The following is a 15,897-nucleotide window of genomic DNA, read 5'->3' on the forward strand; positions in this document are numbered from 1 at the left end:
CATTCCTTTGCCCAGCCCCAAAGATGGCTCCTCCCTGACGACCTCCCAGGCACCGGGCCTGCATTTGCAGCCTCCTGTCTGCACCCCTCACACGGTCAAGGGCATGTCTCCCCACTGGCGGGTGCGTGCTGTACTCCTATTGAGAACCTGTCTGCTTTCTTCCAACCTCACTGCTGCCGCCTCTGTCCAGGCCACCGTGGTCTCCCCTCCAACCCCCGAGCTCGACACACTGCCTCCTCCGTGCCCCGTACCATACACTTCCACACAGCAGCCAGGATGGTCACCTTATTTTTTTATTTTTATTTTTTTTAATGTTTTATTTATTTCTAGGAGAGAGAGAGAGAGAGAGAGAGACAGCATGAGCAGGGGAGGGTCAGAGAGAGAGGGAGACACAGACTCCGAAACAGCGTCCAGGCTCTGAGCTGGCAGTCAGCACAGAGCCCGACGTGGGGCTCGAACCCACGAGCCGCGAGATCACGACCTAAGCGAAAGTCAGATGCTTAACCGACTAAGCCACCCAGGCGCCCCCAGGGTGGTCACTTTAAAAGGTGCATCAGATTTGTGCCACTCACCTGCCCGCAGCCCTACAACATCGAAAATGAAGCCCGTGTTCTCAAATCCCACCTGCAAGTCCTGCCCCGGGTGAGCCAGCCCCTAACTGCCCACAATACGCTGGCCGTGTCATTCTGGCGAGCCAGGTTTCTTGCTATCAGGACCTCACACCTTTGGTCACCCACAAAGTGTGCCATGACCCTCTCTCCTCAGGCCCCCTCTCCTCAGGTGGCCGTCCCTCCCATCCTCTAAACCTCTGCTGTCACCTCTCCAAAATGTCTCCCCCCATTACCAATCCGAAGGTGCCAGCCCGGTGCCCCCCTCTCGCAGGCACCCTGTTCTGCCCCTCACATGCTGCCCATCATTTGTGACCACGTATGTGCTGGTTTTGTTCACCGCCTGCCTTCGAGAACACTGCCTGCTACCCGGCCCCACCCCTGTGAAGGGCAGGACGACGCGGGGCAGGGAGAGCGGGCCACAGGCCCAGCCGGGGACGTACACGCTTTCTTCACTAACTGGACAGCTACTCTCTCAAACGTCTGGGGGCGCTGCAAGGGTCTGCACCACACGCCCTTCAGCTGCAGCAGCTTAGAGAAAACTCATCTTGGCAATGCTCAGGGCGCCATGTGTCTACTGCGGGGAGAAGTGCCCGCGGCCTCAGCCCTGGTCTGCCAGCCAGACGTGCCTCTGCAGGCCTCTAATGCCTTCCGCCCCCCGACGTCTCAGCATAGCAGGTGCAGGAAAAAAGACCTTGCTCACTGACCCTCGAGAACAGAAAACTCCAGGGTGGGCTTGATTTGGAAAGGAGGCAGAGCCATCACCCAGAGGACAGGGCCCGGCCTTCCCCAAGGACTCACTGGACAGGAAACGGTGGGGCCGATTAGCCACGAGGGAGAAGGAGAAGCTCCCTCCGCCCCCTAGAAGCCACAGGTTGATGGCAGAGGGTGGCTTTTGGCCTGAGAGTTCCAGAAGGAAATAAGCACAGCCCGCTGCCCCGAGGCGGGACAATGACGGAAGGACACCATGCGTGTCGGGCCCTTTCCCGGGGCTAAGAACCCAGCCCTGGAAACCAGGCAGTCCCCCAGCCGGGAGCAAGGGCAGGTACCCCGTCAGGCAACCTATGTTGCATTCCTCTCGAGTGCCAGGCACTGAAGAGCAGGGACGGGACACAGTCTGGCCAGGCGGCTGCAGCTCCCACACCCAGAAGGCCGCACAGGGAGGCTGGCCACGGAGAGCTCGGAGGGCTCCCCGAGGGAGGAAGACGGATTCTCTCGTGACACGTGCACCAGCTGCTTCCCGGACCTATAGCTGTGCCCCTACAAGACAGCCATGTTTCGGCTGCGGCCCAGACCGCGTGGAGAGAAGGGTGATGGGGGGCAGGCGGCAGCTCTCAGGTGTTCTGAACCCCCGGGGCGCCTCCGGCAGGCTACTCTCCGGCTTTCTCCCAGGGCCTGGTGGCCACAGGGGCTGGGAGTGAACCAACTCGGGCATGAAGGGAGAACATTTTTAGACAAAGTTTTTCTCCAAGTGAAAACGGATGCATGCCACCGGGTCCCTCCTCTAACCCCTCCTGTATTTATGGGCTAGCATTTGAGCAAAATAAATGCAGCTGTGAGAAGCAGAAGGCTGGAGCGGAGCCAGGAGAAAGATCCGTGCAAGGACAGAAAGTTTGAAGGGCCGACTGATTTTGGGGTTTTGATTTTTTTAAACAAACACCAACCACCCCAACCATGGTATGTGACGCTTGGCGCCCCTCCCTGAGGTCCCAGGAGGGGGCAGAGCTTTGGAACTCGGCACACACACTCTGGCCTAGAGTCTTGGCCAACCTCTCAGAGCCCTGTCATTAACAGCAATTAGTTTTCTTTGTTTTTCTAGAAGCTGGGGCAACATGGATGTCAGGGTGTAGGAAATCCTGCTCTGATGAGCTGACTCTGTGAGTGCAATCTGACGGGGAGCTTCTGGGCTCCATCAGGCCGCGCCTCGTCTCCAAAAGGACCCGTGAGCTAAGGACGAGCCGGCTGCTGGGGGAACAGTATGCTGCTGCTTTAGCGGAAAGGTCTAGAACGAAGGATGGCAGTGCTAGGTGTCCCCACGGGGCACAGAGGGCCCTGGGTATCCAGTCAGGGGCCCAACTCTCTCAGGCCAGGCAGCCAGAAAAGTCTGGTTACTGACCTTCGGACTTGCACTTCCCACCCCAGAGCCCTGACACTGGGCCTCAAACGTCCTCCCCCGAGATCTCCACAGATACCAGGCAGGGCCAAAGGGCAAAGGTGCTCCAGGCACCGGGACGCCAGGTCACGTGTCTGTCAGTGTTTCTGAGGCCCAGCACAAGGGCCAGTGAAGGGTCCAGGGTCCAGGGCAAGGCCATTCCTGCCCTGTAGAAGAGGCCTGCCCTACAGGGAATCGGGCGCCGGCTTCCCGAGTGTTAGACAGATTGCTCTGCGTGCGGAGGGGAGGGGGAGCTTGGGGGCCCAACGATCGCATGAGGGCCGCCACTGTGGCTCTGCTGGATACACACTGGGGCTTTACCCCCCCAAGGGCTCATCCCCAAAGTGCTCTCTCTGCTGCCCACACAACTCCTGCTCAGAGCCCAGAGCCGAGGCTCCGAGCCTCAGATCAAGGACTGAGTTGCCCCTTCCCAGCTCACCTTCTGCCCCGATGGAGACCAGCTTGACTCCTTTGCTGGCGATGAAGTCCAGCGCCTTGTTCACATTGTTGATCTTGTGCACTCTCATCTTGCCCCGCTCTGGCTTAGGTAACCGCTCCCCTGAGAGCCGCACCCGATGAAGAGGGGGAGAAAGGGAAACTTTAGTGTCCTGTGCCCTCCAGAAGTGGCCACCAGGGCACTCTGTCCGCCCCCCACCCTGTCTGGTGCCTGGGTGCGCTGCAGTGCAGCCCTTCACGGCCTCACTCTCCTCCTAGCAGCGAAGGGACAGCCAAGGTGGGCCGGGTCCCCGGGACCTGCTCCGGGTGCGGGTGGTACTGCTGGACAGGAGCCTCACCTGAAATGACCTCCAGAAGGAGCATGAGCTTCAGCCCGTCTCGAAAGTCCTCATCGATGTTCTCGATCTGCGTGCCGGCCTTCCTCAGGTGGGAGTTGCACCAGGCTGTGAACGTCTGGGGAAGCAGGGCAGAGAGGCCTGGAGGGTCAGCGCGGCTGCTGGGCTTTCTAGCAAAAGGGCTGGGCCACAGCCCTGACCCGGGACAACAGTGTCCACCATGGGGCCTTCCTATATGCTGTTTCTGATCTTTAAGCGACCTGGGCAAGTCAATCTGAGGAAACTGAGGCTGGGGGCAGTTAAGAGACCCACCGCATGATTGTCCGGATGATAAGTGGCACAGCACGGACTAGAACCTGTACAAATGTGCCTGGGCGCCAGGCCCCAGTATGGAAACGAGACGCAGGGCCCTCACTCATACGTTCTCTGGCACAGGCACCTAGAGCCCTCCACCACCTCCCCCAACCCGAGCAGGCAGACGAGGCAGGCAGACGAGGCCACAGGTCCTAGTCGGTGCTGGCTTCCTTGCCTCTCAGGTAGGGGCTGTTGCCGGCGCAGAGATGACCTGAGATAGGAAAGCCGTTGGAAGAGAAAACCTGCTGTAAATGTAAGGTTTCCTCCCCTCAGTCTCTCTTGGAGTTTTGGGTGGCCTGGCAGCAAGCACCTCCCCTAAAAGGCCAGGAGCACAGGGCCTCTGAGCCCTGGGCAAGCCTCATCTGTTTCCCTACAGGCCAGACACCCTCTAGTCCCTGGAGAACATTCCACATTCTACTCTTCCAAATCTCAGGGGGGCTTGAGGAGGCTGGAAGATACGTGGGAGGTAGGCACCCACCCCACCAGAGTTAGGTGGCCATATCTGAGGAAGTGTCTGGAACAAAGGGCATGCAGGTGCTGGGAGGGGAAAGGATGCTTTCGGGTAGAGAGGGCCACAGACAACAAACCCAAACCCCCAACCCCAAACCCAGAGCATCCAGCACAGGGCACCAGCCACTCGGCCATGTCACCAGACACCAGCCCCCAGGAAGTGTGTCCCATCAGTTAAAGGTGGACGTGTCCAGACACCTTCTGGGGAAACCGGCCCAATTAGCCTCCCACAGCAGGGTCTGGGGAAAACGCCCCGCTCTTGGTTCTCACAGAACCCCGTGCCCCGCCCCCCATCTGCAGGGGCCAGCCTGGAGGTGGCAGAGGGCCAGGAGTGCACACGAGCGCACGCTCCGTGCCCAGGCAGAGCCAGAGGCCACGTGGGGGGCGAGGGGCTTCCAAGCAGCCTCTGGCGGAGCACCATGTGTTTTGACAACTGTCACCACTCCTGCTCATTCAGACACAACACAAGGCCCCTCCCAGACAAAGGAGCCCCCTAATTAACACGCCGCACACAGCGAGGACGCAGTGAGGTTTTCTTCCAAACCCAAATGGTGGATGCGAAGAGTTCCTCTGCATGGGGGACACAGCCCACCCTGTGCAGAGCCATCCCCTCAGGCAGGGTGCCTGTCCCCTACCTCTGCCTCTCCTGAGCTGGCACCTGCTGATCCCTCAAAGTCAGCCTGAAGGGCAGCTCCTTGGGGACATCCACACCGACATGCTCACCCTGACCCGACTCTGATCCCCGACCGAGTTCTGGCCACGGAGCAGGTGCTCCCACTGAGGAAGCAGGAATGTGCCTTCCCCGCCTCGGTTCCCAGCCCCCCTCCACAGCCCTGAGTTCAGACAAACCAGGGCCAGGCTGCTGGCTGCACTACGCACACGGACACGTCGTCCAACCTCCCTAACACCTGCCCTCCCCCCCCCAATCTGGCACGTGGTCCGGGAGGGTGCGGTGGCGATGCCTGCAGAGCACGTGGCGGGTGCTCAGTACACAGCAGTCCCCGGTCGTCGCAGTGCCTCCCCCGATCTCCTCTCCTGAGATCCTGCCACCGCTCCCAGAGTGCGCTCTCTGTCCCCCGGCTGCCCCGGCCACCACGTGGCCCCCCGCAGCTCCCCACAGCAACTTCTAGTCATTCGTGGGTTACTGGAGGTCGCCTGCACGTGTGCAAGCTGCAAGGGGGCAGGAGCTCCGTGTCACAGCTCACGGGCTGCTGTAACGCGAGGGGCACGGCCAGCTGCGGCCGGCCGGCGAGGTGTGCAGCTCAGCCGTCCTACCGGCAGCGGCAGGCCGGGCTGGGGCAGGCCGTGCATGTACCTGAAAGATGCCAGTGAGCAAAGCGGCCGATCGCACCCCGAGGGTGAGGACGGAAGAGGGCGGTTCCCAGAGTGCGAGCCCCTCGGTGCTCCGGTGCTGCCGGGACCAAGATACAGGCCGCGGGACCGCAGGCAGGGCCAGAAGCGTGTCTAAATGGCAGCCCCCGTCACCTCAGCCCGCCTGGGTGATGCCCACAGGCTCTCAAAGGGCATGGGTCCGGGTCTGAATGCCAACTCCTGGACCTACTCACACCTCAGTGTCCTTCTGTCGGATGGACTCGGCAGACCCGACGTCCTGCAGTGGCTGCGAGGACAAAATGAGGGAGATGCTTTAAAGCACCTGACGCGGCGCCTGGCACAGAATTAAGGCCGAACGAACAGTCTGTGTGCACGGGGGCTGCTGCCCTGTCTGCAGAGGCTCTGACCCCACCTCCACGATTGGGAGACAAAATGAAATTCAGGAAACCCTCTTCCTGTGGAGGCTGCGAACAAATCCCGCCTCGTGGGGTTCAGGCTCTCCCTCCTCACAGACACGTCCCCATCCTTTGCTCATCTTCCCTGGGGAGCACGTGAGAGCTCTGGGCCTTGGGGCTCACGCAGACCTGGTTCAGATCTGGCCTCTGCCGGCCAGGCAACCTGCCAGAAGGATAACCCTGATGATGAAACGGGGACGGTAACCCCTCCGCTTAAACGAAGACTGAACGATGTAATGCAAGTGAATCGCCTAGGACTGCGCCCGGCACAGATTACGTCAGCACTCGGGATTACACACAGGTCAAAAAAAGGCCTGTTTCCGAGTCAGTGGTCCCTGTGGCCTGTACTTCTGTCTCCGTCGCGGGAAGCAGGCAGGGCCCCCCGCAGAACACAGGGCAGGGCTTGGGGAGCACATCCCTGGCCTGGCCCGGGTGGCAAGAGCGAAGCGCTCTCTCCTGAGCCGGCCACACACAGAATGGGGCCTCCTACCCTTATGCCCTGCTTGGTTGTTTTCTCGTCCTGGAAGGTGATGGGCGTGTGCCGACAGCAGAGGCTCACGGACAAGGAGAGCAGGACCTCGCAAGGCCACCCTCCGGGCACGGGTCAACCCAAGACCACCCCTTCCTCAAGCAGCGGCTGGGGAGCAGGAGCTGCGGTGCTAACAGGACACGAAACATCCCGTTTTTCCTAGCTGGTCACAAGAATAACTCTCTACTCACCCACTTCCTCTCCCCACCCAGCGTAGGCTAAGCTGTGGGGGACAGAGTGGAGGGTGGTTTCAACAGACAGAGGCCTCGTGCGCCCACCACACCGCCCTGCGCCGTGCAAAGTCCTCAGAGTGTGACGTGAGCCACGGAGCCCAACCGCCAACAGGTCCCACTGCTCCGCACGCCCCGGGCCCCTGTGGGGCTGGAACACGTCCATTCCCTTGACAAGCACTTGCTGGGGGCCGACCCCGGGCCAGGTCCTGTGCCAAGGACACGGGAGTGAGCAGAAGTGGACACAGCCTGCACTCTCACGGAGCGCCCAGTCCGAACAGGGAGAGGATCTCCGTAATCAAGTGACCACTCGGCTACAGAAGTGACACCCACAGGAAAAGTAAGAGTGATGGCCGGCGCAGACATGTCTGCAGAGCTCACTACGTGCCGGGCACTGTTCGAGGCACTTTGTTACGTATTAACTTCTCTCATCTGCATCACTACCTTGTGGGGCAGGACCACCACTGCCCCATTTTACAGATGAGGAAGCCGAGGGCCGGACGGGTGCTGTGACCTGACCACAGGGAGTCACGCGCCTGGCAAGTTATAGAGCTGGACTTAAAGGCAGGTACTCTGAGCCCCGAGGCCCTGCTGCGAGGTCCTGGCCTGTGCCCTCTCTCCCGCCAGCCCTAGAGAGGGGGCTAAGGAGCGCTCAGCAGGCAAGCCCCTGATCTAAGCAGGGGCAGACACGGGGGAGTTTCCCCAGGGAGGCAATTCCCCCACTCTGGCAGGACTGAGAATGAGTTAAGACAAAAACTAAGGGAGACTTTCCAGGTGACAGGAGCAGCACGTGCAAAGGCCCTCAGGAGGCTGGAGAGGGGAAAGGGAATGAGGCAGGGCTTGCTGTGCCACGAGGCTGGCAGGGCCCACCTCACGGGGCCTCCGAAAGGTCACGCTGGCTGCTGCCGGCTGAGGGCGGCAAGGGCCAGTGTGTGAGGACCGGGAAAAAACAGTAAAAGCCTCTGAGAGAAGCTGAGCAGTGGGAGGAAGGCAGAGGAGCCGTGCTGGAGATACCAACTGTCGTGACTGAGGAAGACAAGCCCGGGGGTTCTGTTTCACTGGGGGGTGTGGGCAGTGTCCAGAGCCACCCGCACTCTGTGGCAGCAGGAAAAGGCACAAGGCATTGAGCTGGGCTGGGCTTTATCGCTAGGGCCGTGTTCGTGGTAGCACGGACTCGGAGCAGTGGCCCTGTCTTCAGGCGCTCCATGGATCTACCTGGTTGATTCCACCGGGAACCCCTATTAGGCACCGGGCACAGGAAGAAGGGAAACAGACGCAGGATTTACATTCTGGTGGGGGAGGGGAGCTAAAGGTAATTATGCAATAACTGCTAATTACTGGTTCCTACTATTTATACATAGTGACCCTTTAAAACCTCCAACCTCACGATCATGTAAAATTATCATCTCCATTTTACAGACGAGGAAGCTGAGGCGGGGAAGGGTAAGGGACTCGCCCAAGGTCACAGAGCTTGTCAACAGTTCCAAACACGGGGCGGCTGCTCATCCACAAGGCAGGAGCAGGACACCGGGTACCAGCTTGGCACAGCAGAGCCAGCAGAGCGGAGTTACGAAGGGTCCCGGCCCCACCTCAGCCCCCACGTTGGAAGGGAGCGCACAAAGCGAGGCCACCGGGCAGAGCTGTGCCTCCAACACTCGCCTACGTCTCGAAGGGTGGCCTGGACCTCGGTGAGGCAGGGAAAACGAGCCAGGGGCGTCCCTGCCGCTGTGAGAAGGGAGCCTGCGCCCAGCCCTGGCCTAGCTAGGGAGGAAGGAAGGATGCGACTGTCTTTGAAAGCACACATGAAAAAAACCACAGAGAAGAGGCTTCAGAACCTGCCTCTGTACACTGGCAGCCTGTTCAAGATCTTTCTCTGGTGCGAAAATAGCCCCGGGTGTGAGTGGGGGAGGGGAAGGGCGGGCGGAAGAGAAAGAGGAGCCTTGGGGACCCGGCCACCACTCCCAGTGCCACCACTCCCAGTGCCACAGTGCACCAGCAAAGGCAAGCTTCAGAGGGGCCCCTGGGCGGTTTCTGCTTTGTCACTCCATACGTGGGGGGAGGGAGAGGAGACCATCCCTGGTCATAAAGTCCTTCCTGTGTCACAAGGACCCCTCCCAGTGGCCAGGATGTGGGGCGGCTGGGTGAATGAATGATGGATATTGTTCGGGAGGTGACCTAAGCGGCCAGGAATGTGGCAGCAGGGGGCTTTAATGAGCCATTCATCGATGACTCCCTCCCCTGCCCTGTCCGGTCCCCAAGAGGTAAACCCTGTCTACTCGGCCCATACTGAATACAAGTAAACATCCCAAGGCACAGAGCAACGCAGCGGCGGTCCAGTGGGCAGAGTGACGGTGAGTATGAGAGGCAAGGGTCCCGGCGGGATGCAGCCGACCCAGCTGAAAAAACTCCTTCCCTCTTCTCAACGACTTCCTGTTACAAAACACGGTTGTAGTACTGAAGGGGGTGGTGTGGAGGGAAACGTCTGTTGGAAGCTGGAATTCCACTAAACCCAGAAGAAAGGGAGTCTCTTGCAAAGTCAGTCTGGGTCTGGAAACAGGCTCGGCCAAGTCCCCTAGCGGGGGCGGGCGTGCTGGCTTCGATTATGGGCCCTGGCAAGCAGGGCTCCCGGACCAGGGTTGGAGGCTGCACCACTTCTACTCATGCGGCAGATGCTCGCATGTGGACTCCATGGGCTCCACGCTTAACAAAATTTTAGGAAAAACCCTTTGCTGCCTCACACCGCATTCCCCGCCTTCCGCCGTGTGCACCGCCCACCCCCTGAGCGGGACGGCACAGGCCAAGAGCCTGACCCACGAGGCCCAGGACTGACTGGAATCGGTCACGGCAAATTCCCCCGGGTACACGGAGGCAAGACCGGGCTTCCCACGGTGCTGGGAGTTTTCAAACCTCGTCTCTGCAATACCGTGTTGGGTTTGCCGCTCCGCTGGGGCATCAGCTGCCTGGAGGGGGAGGGCGCCGTCCCACCTCCTGAACTCCCACCTTGCCTGCTGTGGCCTCTGATGCTGCCCATGGTTCCTGCTTCCGCGGGTCCTCAGGAAGGGTGTCTGGGGCTTGGACACAAGGGAAGGACGGCTATTTATTCCTAGGATAGGCACCCAGCCTTCTTATCGCCCATCTGCCTGGCCACTGCCAGGCTGCAGACGAGGCCTGGCCCCAGTGGGGCATCTTCTCTGTTCCTGAAAGCAGAAACTGCTCCCTTGACCCCTGGGCTTCAACACTAACCATAAAGGCCCTTTCTGGGCCCCACAGCTCAGCTGAAGGGAATCTGGGTTCCCAGTGGCTCAGGCAAAAGGGCAATCACCCTGGCAACATCTGTATGGACCATCCAGGCAGCCAGGGAACCTGTGAGCCTCTGGATGGTTCTGAGATTGAGCACGATCTTTGAAGACCCACTGCCTTTACCAGATCCGGAGGGGACAGAATCCAGGGAGCAGGCTGAGGACAGAAAATGAACTGGTCATGATAACATGGCCACAATGCAGACGGATGCAGCCCCGCCAGCACGGGAAACTGAGGCTGGTGGTTTCGCAGCACGGGGGACCCCATGAGATGCCCGCCCCAGACTCAAACCCACAGCCAGCAGGGGCAGGGCAAGCATGGTGTGTGCCTGCCCCATGACGACATAGCCTAATTCGAAAGCAATTACAGGGAAATATGGAATGCTGCTTATGTCCTGGCCTGACGCTGCCTTATTCGGACTTTTCTCAGCCTACATGAAAAAGCTCTGCCTTCCCAGTCAGAGGAGAGGTATAAATACCGCAGAGTGGAGTAGTGAGCATTCCAAAGGTCCTGCGTGTCCATCCAGAAACCCGCCTTCCCCCACACCCCCTCCCCGGCAGCCAACGTTCCTGCCTCGGCCAATGCACCAGAACACGTGCATGTTGTCACTCCAACAGACTGGCCTGCATGTGGTTCCTACCTCGTGACAAGCACTGGCTTAAGACTTTCTTGTAGGTCTTTACAGGGCCAGTTATTTGCCATCACTCAGGACTTCCTGCGGATGACATCACCCCAGGTCTTCCCTGCTCCTGACATCTGCCCCGTGCAATCACTTTACTCTGGTGGGTCATATGCATTGTACTTATTACTCTCAGAAACGAGGTCCTTTGTGGAGAAGCAGTCTCCTTCCCAAGCGAACCATAATCTTGATGGCGGCTGAGCCCAGTCCACTGCAGGACCCACTGCGCCTTGCACAGTCGGTGCTCAGTAAATCCTACAATGATTCGAATGTTTTTAGGGCTTCTCATGTCTAGTCATTTATGACTTCATGGTTTCTAACCCCGTTTTATACTGGTGAGAGTCCCAAGTTTTAGGGCTAAAACTGCTTGCTTTCAAAAGTTCACAGAAAATAAATCCCGGAGCTGCAGATTTTCCACACCCAAGCCAGGGAAGCCGCTGCTGGCGGCCTGCCCCTCCAACAGAAGGACGGAGCCCTCAGGAGCCTCGTTCACTGCGGCATCAAGGCCACTGGACTAGCAGAGACCCTGGTTTAAGGGCGGGGCCTAGGCGGTGGGTAGCAGCGGGCGACGCACGAGGCAGGCTGAGGAGAGGACAGGGTGGCACGGTGCTCCAGAGCAAGGGTCCTCGAATCTCAAACATGGGTTCAAATCCTTGCCTGGTCACTTACCGGGCGTGGCCTTAGAAAACAGAGGTCATCTATTTCAGCTTCAGTTTGCTCCTTTGTAAAATGAGGGTAACAGACACGATGAGAGCATTCAACAGGGCAATACGCACAGCCTGCAGAGAGTGTGTGATCAGGAGATATTCCATTCATTACTGTGTTATTCCTGTTCCAAAGGGGCGAAGCCACCCCCCCACCCCCACCCCAGTACTGCTGGCTACGCTCTCGAGGCTGACACAAAGCAGTCTTCCCCCAAACCACCTCCCCCACCCAGCCTGGCCACGCAACTACCAAATGAGTAAAAGAATATAACGATCAGACCTGGTTTTCCATGCTTCCCAAGATCCTTGAGGCCCAGAGGTCCTCGACCCTGACTGTACATTAGAATTACCTGCAAGCTCATCTAGTTTTTGTTTTTTTTCTATTTTTTAAAAATTTTTTAAATGTTTTATTTATTTCTGAGAGAGAGAGAGAGAGAGAGACAGCGCAAGCAGGGGAGGGTCAGAGAGAGAGGGAGACACAGAATCCGAAACAGGCTCCAGGCTCTGAGCTAGATGTCAGCACAGAGCCCGACGCGGGGCTGGAACCTATGAACTGTGAGATCATGACCTGAGCTGAAGTCAGACGTTTAACCGACTGAGCCACCCAGGCGTCCCGCTCTCTCTCTCTCTCTCAGTTTTTAAGACAATGAATATTGCTTTAAGCCACTAGGCTTTGAGGCAATTTGCTACCCAGCAGTAGATAACTAATGCGATATGGAAGCAGAATTGGGTATCATAGGTATGCATGTATTCTTTTTAATCAAGTGCACAGTTTCGAGAGCCAATTTTTAAAAACTGAGGTATAATTCACATACCATAAAACTCACCCTTTTAAAGTATAAGAACCAGGGAGTTTTAATTTATTCATGAGGCTGTACAATGATCACCACTATCTAATTCCAGGCCATTTTCATCACCCCAGAACTGTGAGCACTCCCTATTTCACCTTCCTGCTAGCTCCTGGCAACTCCTAATCTACTTTCTGTCTCCATGTGTTTGCCTTTTATGGACATTTCATATAACTGGAATTATACAGTATGTAGCCTTTGGGTCTGGCTTCTTTCATTCAGTGTGTTTTGCAGGTTAATCCATGTTATAGCACGTATCAGCGCTTCATTATTTCTTGTCTGAGTGATACTCTATTATATGGGTGGCTTGTATTTTGTTTATCCATTCATTCTCAAGTTGATGGACATTTGGGTCTTCCTACTTATGCTATTCTGAATAATGCTGCTATGAACATTCAAGGATAAACTTCAACGCCGATGTGTTACCTAGGAGTCTAACTGCTGGGTCCTATGGCAACTCCATGTTCAATCATTTGGGGAAGTACCAGGGTGCTTCCCAAAGAGGCTTCACCGCTTTACATTCCCATCAGCAACATATGAGGGTTCCAATTTTTCCACATCCTTGCCAACAATAGTTATTACCTGACTTTTTGGTTACAGTCATCCTAGTGGGTGTGAGGTGGTGTGTCATGGTGGTTTAAATTGCATTCCCTTAATAACTAATGATGTTGAGCATCTTTTCATGTACATATTGATTATTTGAATGAACCTCTTTGGAAAATATGTCTTCCAGTCCATTTTTTAGCTAGTTATTTGTCTTTTCATTGTCATATCGCAGGAGTTCTTTTACATATTCTGAACACTAAACTCTTATGAGATATATGATTTGTAAATATTCTCTCCCATTCTGAGGATTATCTTTTTACTTCTACTTTCTGAGTGTCCTTTGAAGCAAAAAGAAAAGTTTTTAATTTTCACTAAGTCTAATAGAATTATTTTTCTTTGGTTGCTTGTTTTTGGTATCCTATCTAATAAACCATAGCCTAATCCAAGATCAAAGGTTTTTTTAATTTTTTACTTATGATTTTTTTTTTTATAGAGCACACGCATGTACGCGCAAGCAGGGGAAGAACAGAGGGAGAGAATCTTAAGTAGGCTCTATACTCTGTACGGAGCCTGACGCAGGACTCAATCTCACAACTGTGAGATCGTGACCTGAGCTGAAATCAAGAGTTGGACACTTAACCGACTGAGCCACCCAGGTGCCCCCAAGGTGACAAAGATTTATGCCTATATTTTCTTCTAAATTTTATAGTTTTAGTTCTTATGTTTAGATGTTAGATCCAGCTGGACTTATTTTGTATATGGTGTGAGGTAGGGGTCCAACTCCATTATTCGCATGTGGATATCCAGCTGTCTTGGCACTATTTATTGAAAAGCTACTCTTTCCCCACTGAACATGTCTTTTACTCTTGCTGGAAATCAATGGACAATAAATATATGGGACCTCAGAGTTTCATAATAATCCCTAAACTTCACCTCAGGCCTAATGAAGGACCTGGAGGTGGGTCCTGAGCAACAAGTCAGGAAGCTCACCAATTGAGCCTAACATGTCGCCAGGGTTGAGAAGCACCACTCTAACTTAACTCATCTATAAGTGAGGAACATGAGGCCCAGTTAGAACAAGGCAGCCCTTGGATCTGTTAGACTGACCTGGGCGTGGAGCTAGAAAAGATCCCAGAGAAGCAGTGGGTAAGCAGCCCCGGGTAGGGAGGTGCCCTATGCTCAAGAAGACCTTTTCAGGAGCTATGCCACACATGGAAAACCAACCAACCAACCAACCAGCCAGCCAACCAACCCAAAGCTACTCAGATTACACTCCAAAGAACTGGGTCCTCCCCGTGAGAGAAGAGACCGCCCTCCCCACAGAGAATACACAGAGAGGTAAGGGTCTGAACTAAAGGAAGGTGAGGACCACAGGGTAGAGGTAGAAGGCAGTGCTCAGCTCTCAGAAGAAAGCTTTTTAGTAGGAAGAAGAGATGGGTGAGGCCTACCTGAAATAGCTACCTTTAAAAGAGAAAACTTCCACTCCCCAAAGGCAGTTTTAAAATTAGGGCAGCAGCAGAGACTGGGGACATGCCCTCCGCCTCCTCTGGCCTAATGTGGCATTTTGCTGTGAAACGATCAGGCACAGGGGCCCTTCACCTGGAGAACAGGGAGTCTGAGCTACAAAAACCCCATTTACTTTCAATGGCCTACAGCTGAGCTCAGGTTTCGGGGTAGGAAGGGAGATTAAAGATCGTCTGGTTTAAACTTTGATCCTTCAAAAAGATAGCCAAGCGAGCCAGTTCTGGCCCCAAGGCCGTGCAGTGTGGAGCCCTGACGGGTGCCTAAGAAAACCAGCCTCTAGAGCTGACGTCCTGGCACGGGCACCTCCGCTTGTGAGCTCGCTTGTCCAGGCAACAGGTACCTGGTTTGTGAGGAGAAAAAGTCAGAGGGGGCGCTGAGGGGACCCACTGTCGTTCAGGCAAGCGCTACTCCTGCCCTGAGCCACTGACGCCCACCCCAACGCCCCAACAGAGCTGAGAAGTGGGAAGAGCATGCAGGCAGGGGCATTTGGAGAGGGCAGACACCACCGTCTCTCCCTCTGTTCGCCTTCTAGCAAAACAGCCTGCTTCCTGTTGGAGCTTACGTGACCCACAAACCAGGCCTTGGTGGCAGAAGGGCCATCCTGCTGGGCCTACAAATGATTTCTAACAGTGGCGCAGGTTTCGCTTTTTGACAACGAAACTCCTCCTTGGTGTTCTTTTTTCCTTTTTCTTGCTTTGGAACGTTCTGATTTAATGGTCCACCGATCATTCTCTTCTCCTCCAGTGAAGGCAGGGAGGGGTGTCTGGGGATGGGTGACACGACTAGGGCAGAACTGGATTGGTCTGGAAATCTGTGCTCTTGATACAGCAGGGGAAACCAGAGCCCGGGGCGGCGCTCGCGGGCATACACCTGTGTCACGGGCGCTCTGTCCCACCGGCTTCCCACTCTCAGGCCTGGGAGTAAGACAATCCCTTTGAGAAGCAGGCCACGAGAATATAGGGCATTTAGCTGCATGATCAAGTTCTCTCATCCGAGGGGACCAACCCTGGCAGGCGGCCCACGGAGGTGCTGGGGACTCGTCAGCCTGCCCACCCTCTGCTGTGGCGCAGGGCGACTCCTCTTTGGGGCTGGCACCGAACAGGGGCTTAGCGAGTCCTGGGTGAGAGAGGGAACGAGTCCCCCGTCAATCTGGGAGGTGCCTCAGACCAGAGACTCCTGGCTCAGCGTCTGGAGTCTGCCAGGAGGTGGTTGGTGGTGTTCAGAGTTAGGCCCTCCAGCCCTGAGCCCATGTGAGCAGGCTCTAGCTCTACTTCCTGGCGCTGTGCTGGCGGGGGTGGGGGACACACTTTCTGTGGGTTAAGAAATCATCCTCAA

The 15,897-nt window shown here is 56.3% G+C and overlaps 1 protein-coding gene and 1 non-coding gene across 3 annotated transcripts in view; both read right to left on the bottom strand.

The window, feature by feature from the left end:
* ACTN4 (actinin alpha 4) overlaps positions 1-15,897 on the bottom strand; it is a 68,672-nt gene that overhangs the window by 21,827 nt on the left and 30,948 nt on the right. For both annotated transcript variants that reach the window (XM_077773877.1, XM_077773876.1), the window contains exons 2-3: positions 3,555-3,669; positions 3,200-3,319 (exon numbers count right to left, since the gene is read on the bottom strand). In XM_077773877.1, the coding sequence (XP_077630003.1) occupies positions 3,200-3,319; positions 3,555-3,669 (235 nt within the window). The remainder of the gene's footprint in view (positions 1-3,199; positions 3,320-3,554; positions 3,670-15,897) is intronic.
* Positions 439-523, bottom strand: TRNAE-UUC (transfer RNA glutamic acid (anticodon UUC)). The gene has a single exon. It is a non-coding gene; the product is annotated as a tRNA-Glu (tRNA).

Source organism: Crocuta crocuta, unplaced genomic scaffold (genome assembly GCF_008692635.1).
Source record: "Crocuta crocuta isolate KB4526 unplaced genomic scaffold, BGI_CrCroc_1.0 scaffold267, whole genome shotgun sequence".
Classification (NCBI taxonomy): Eukaryota; Metazoa; Chordata; class Mammalia; order Carnivora; family Hyaenidae; genus Crocuta; species Crocuta crocuta.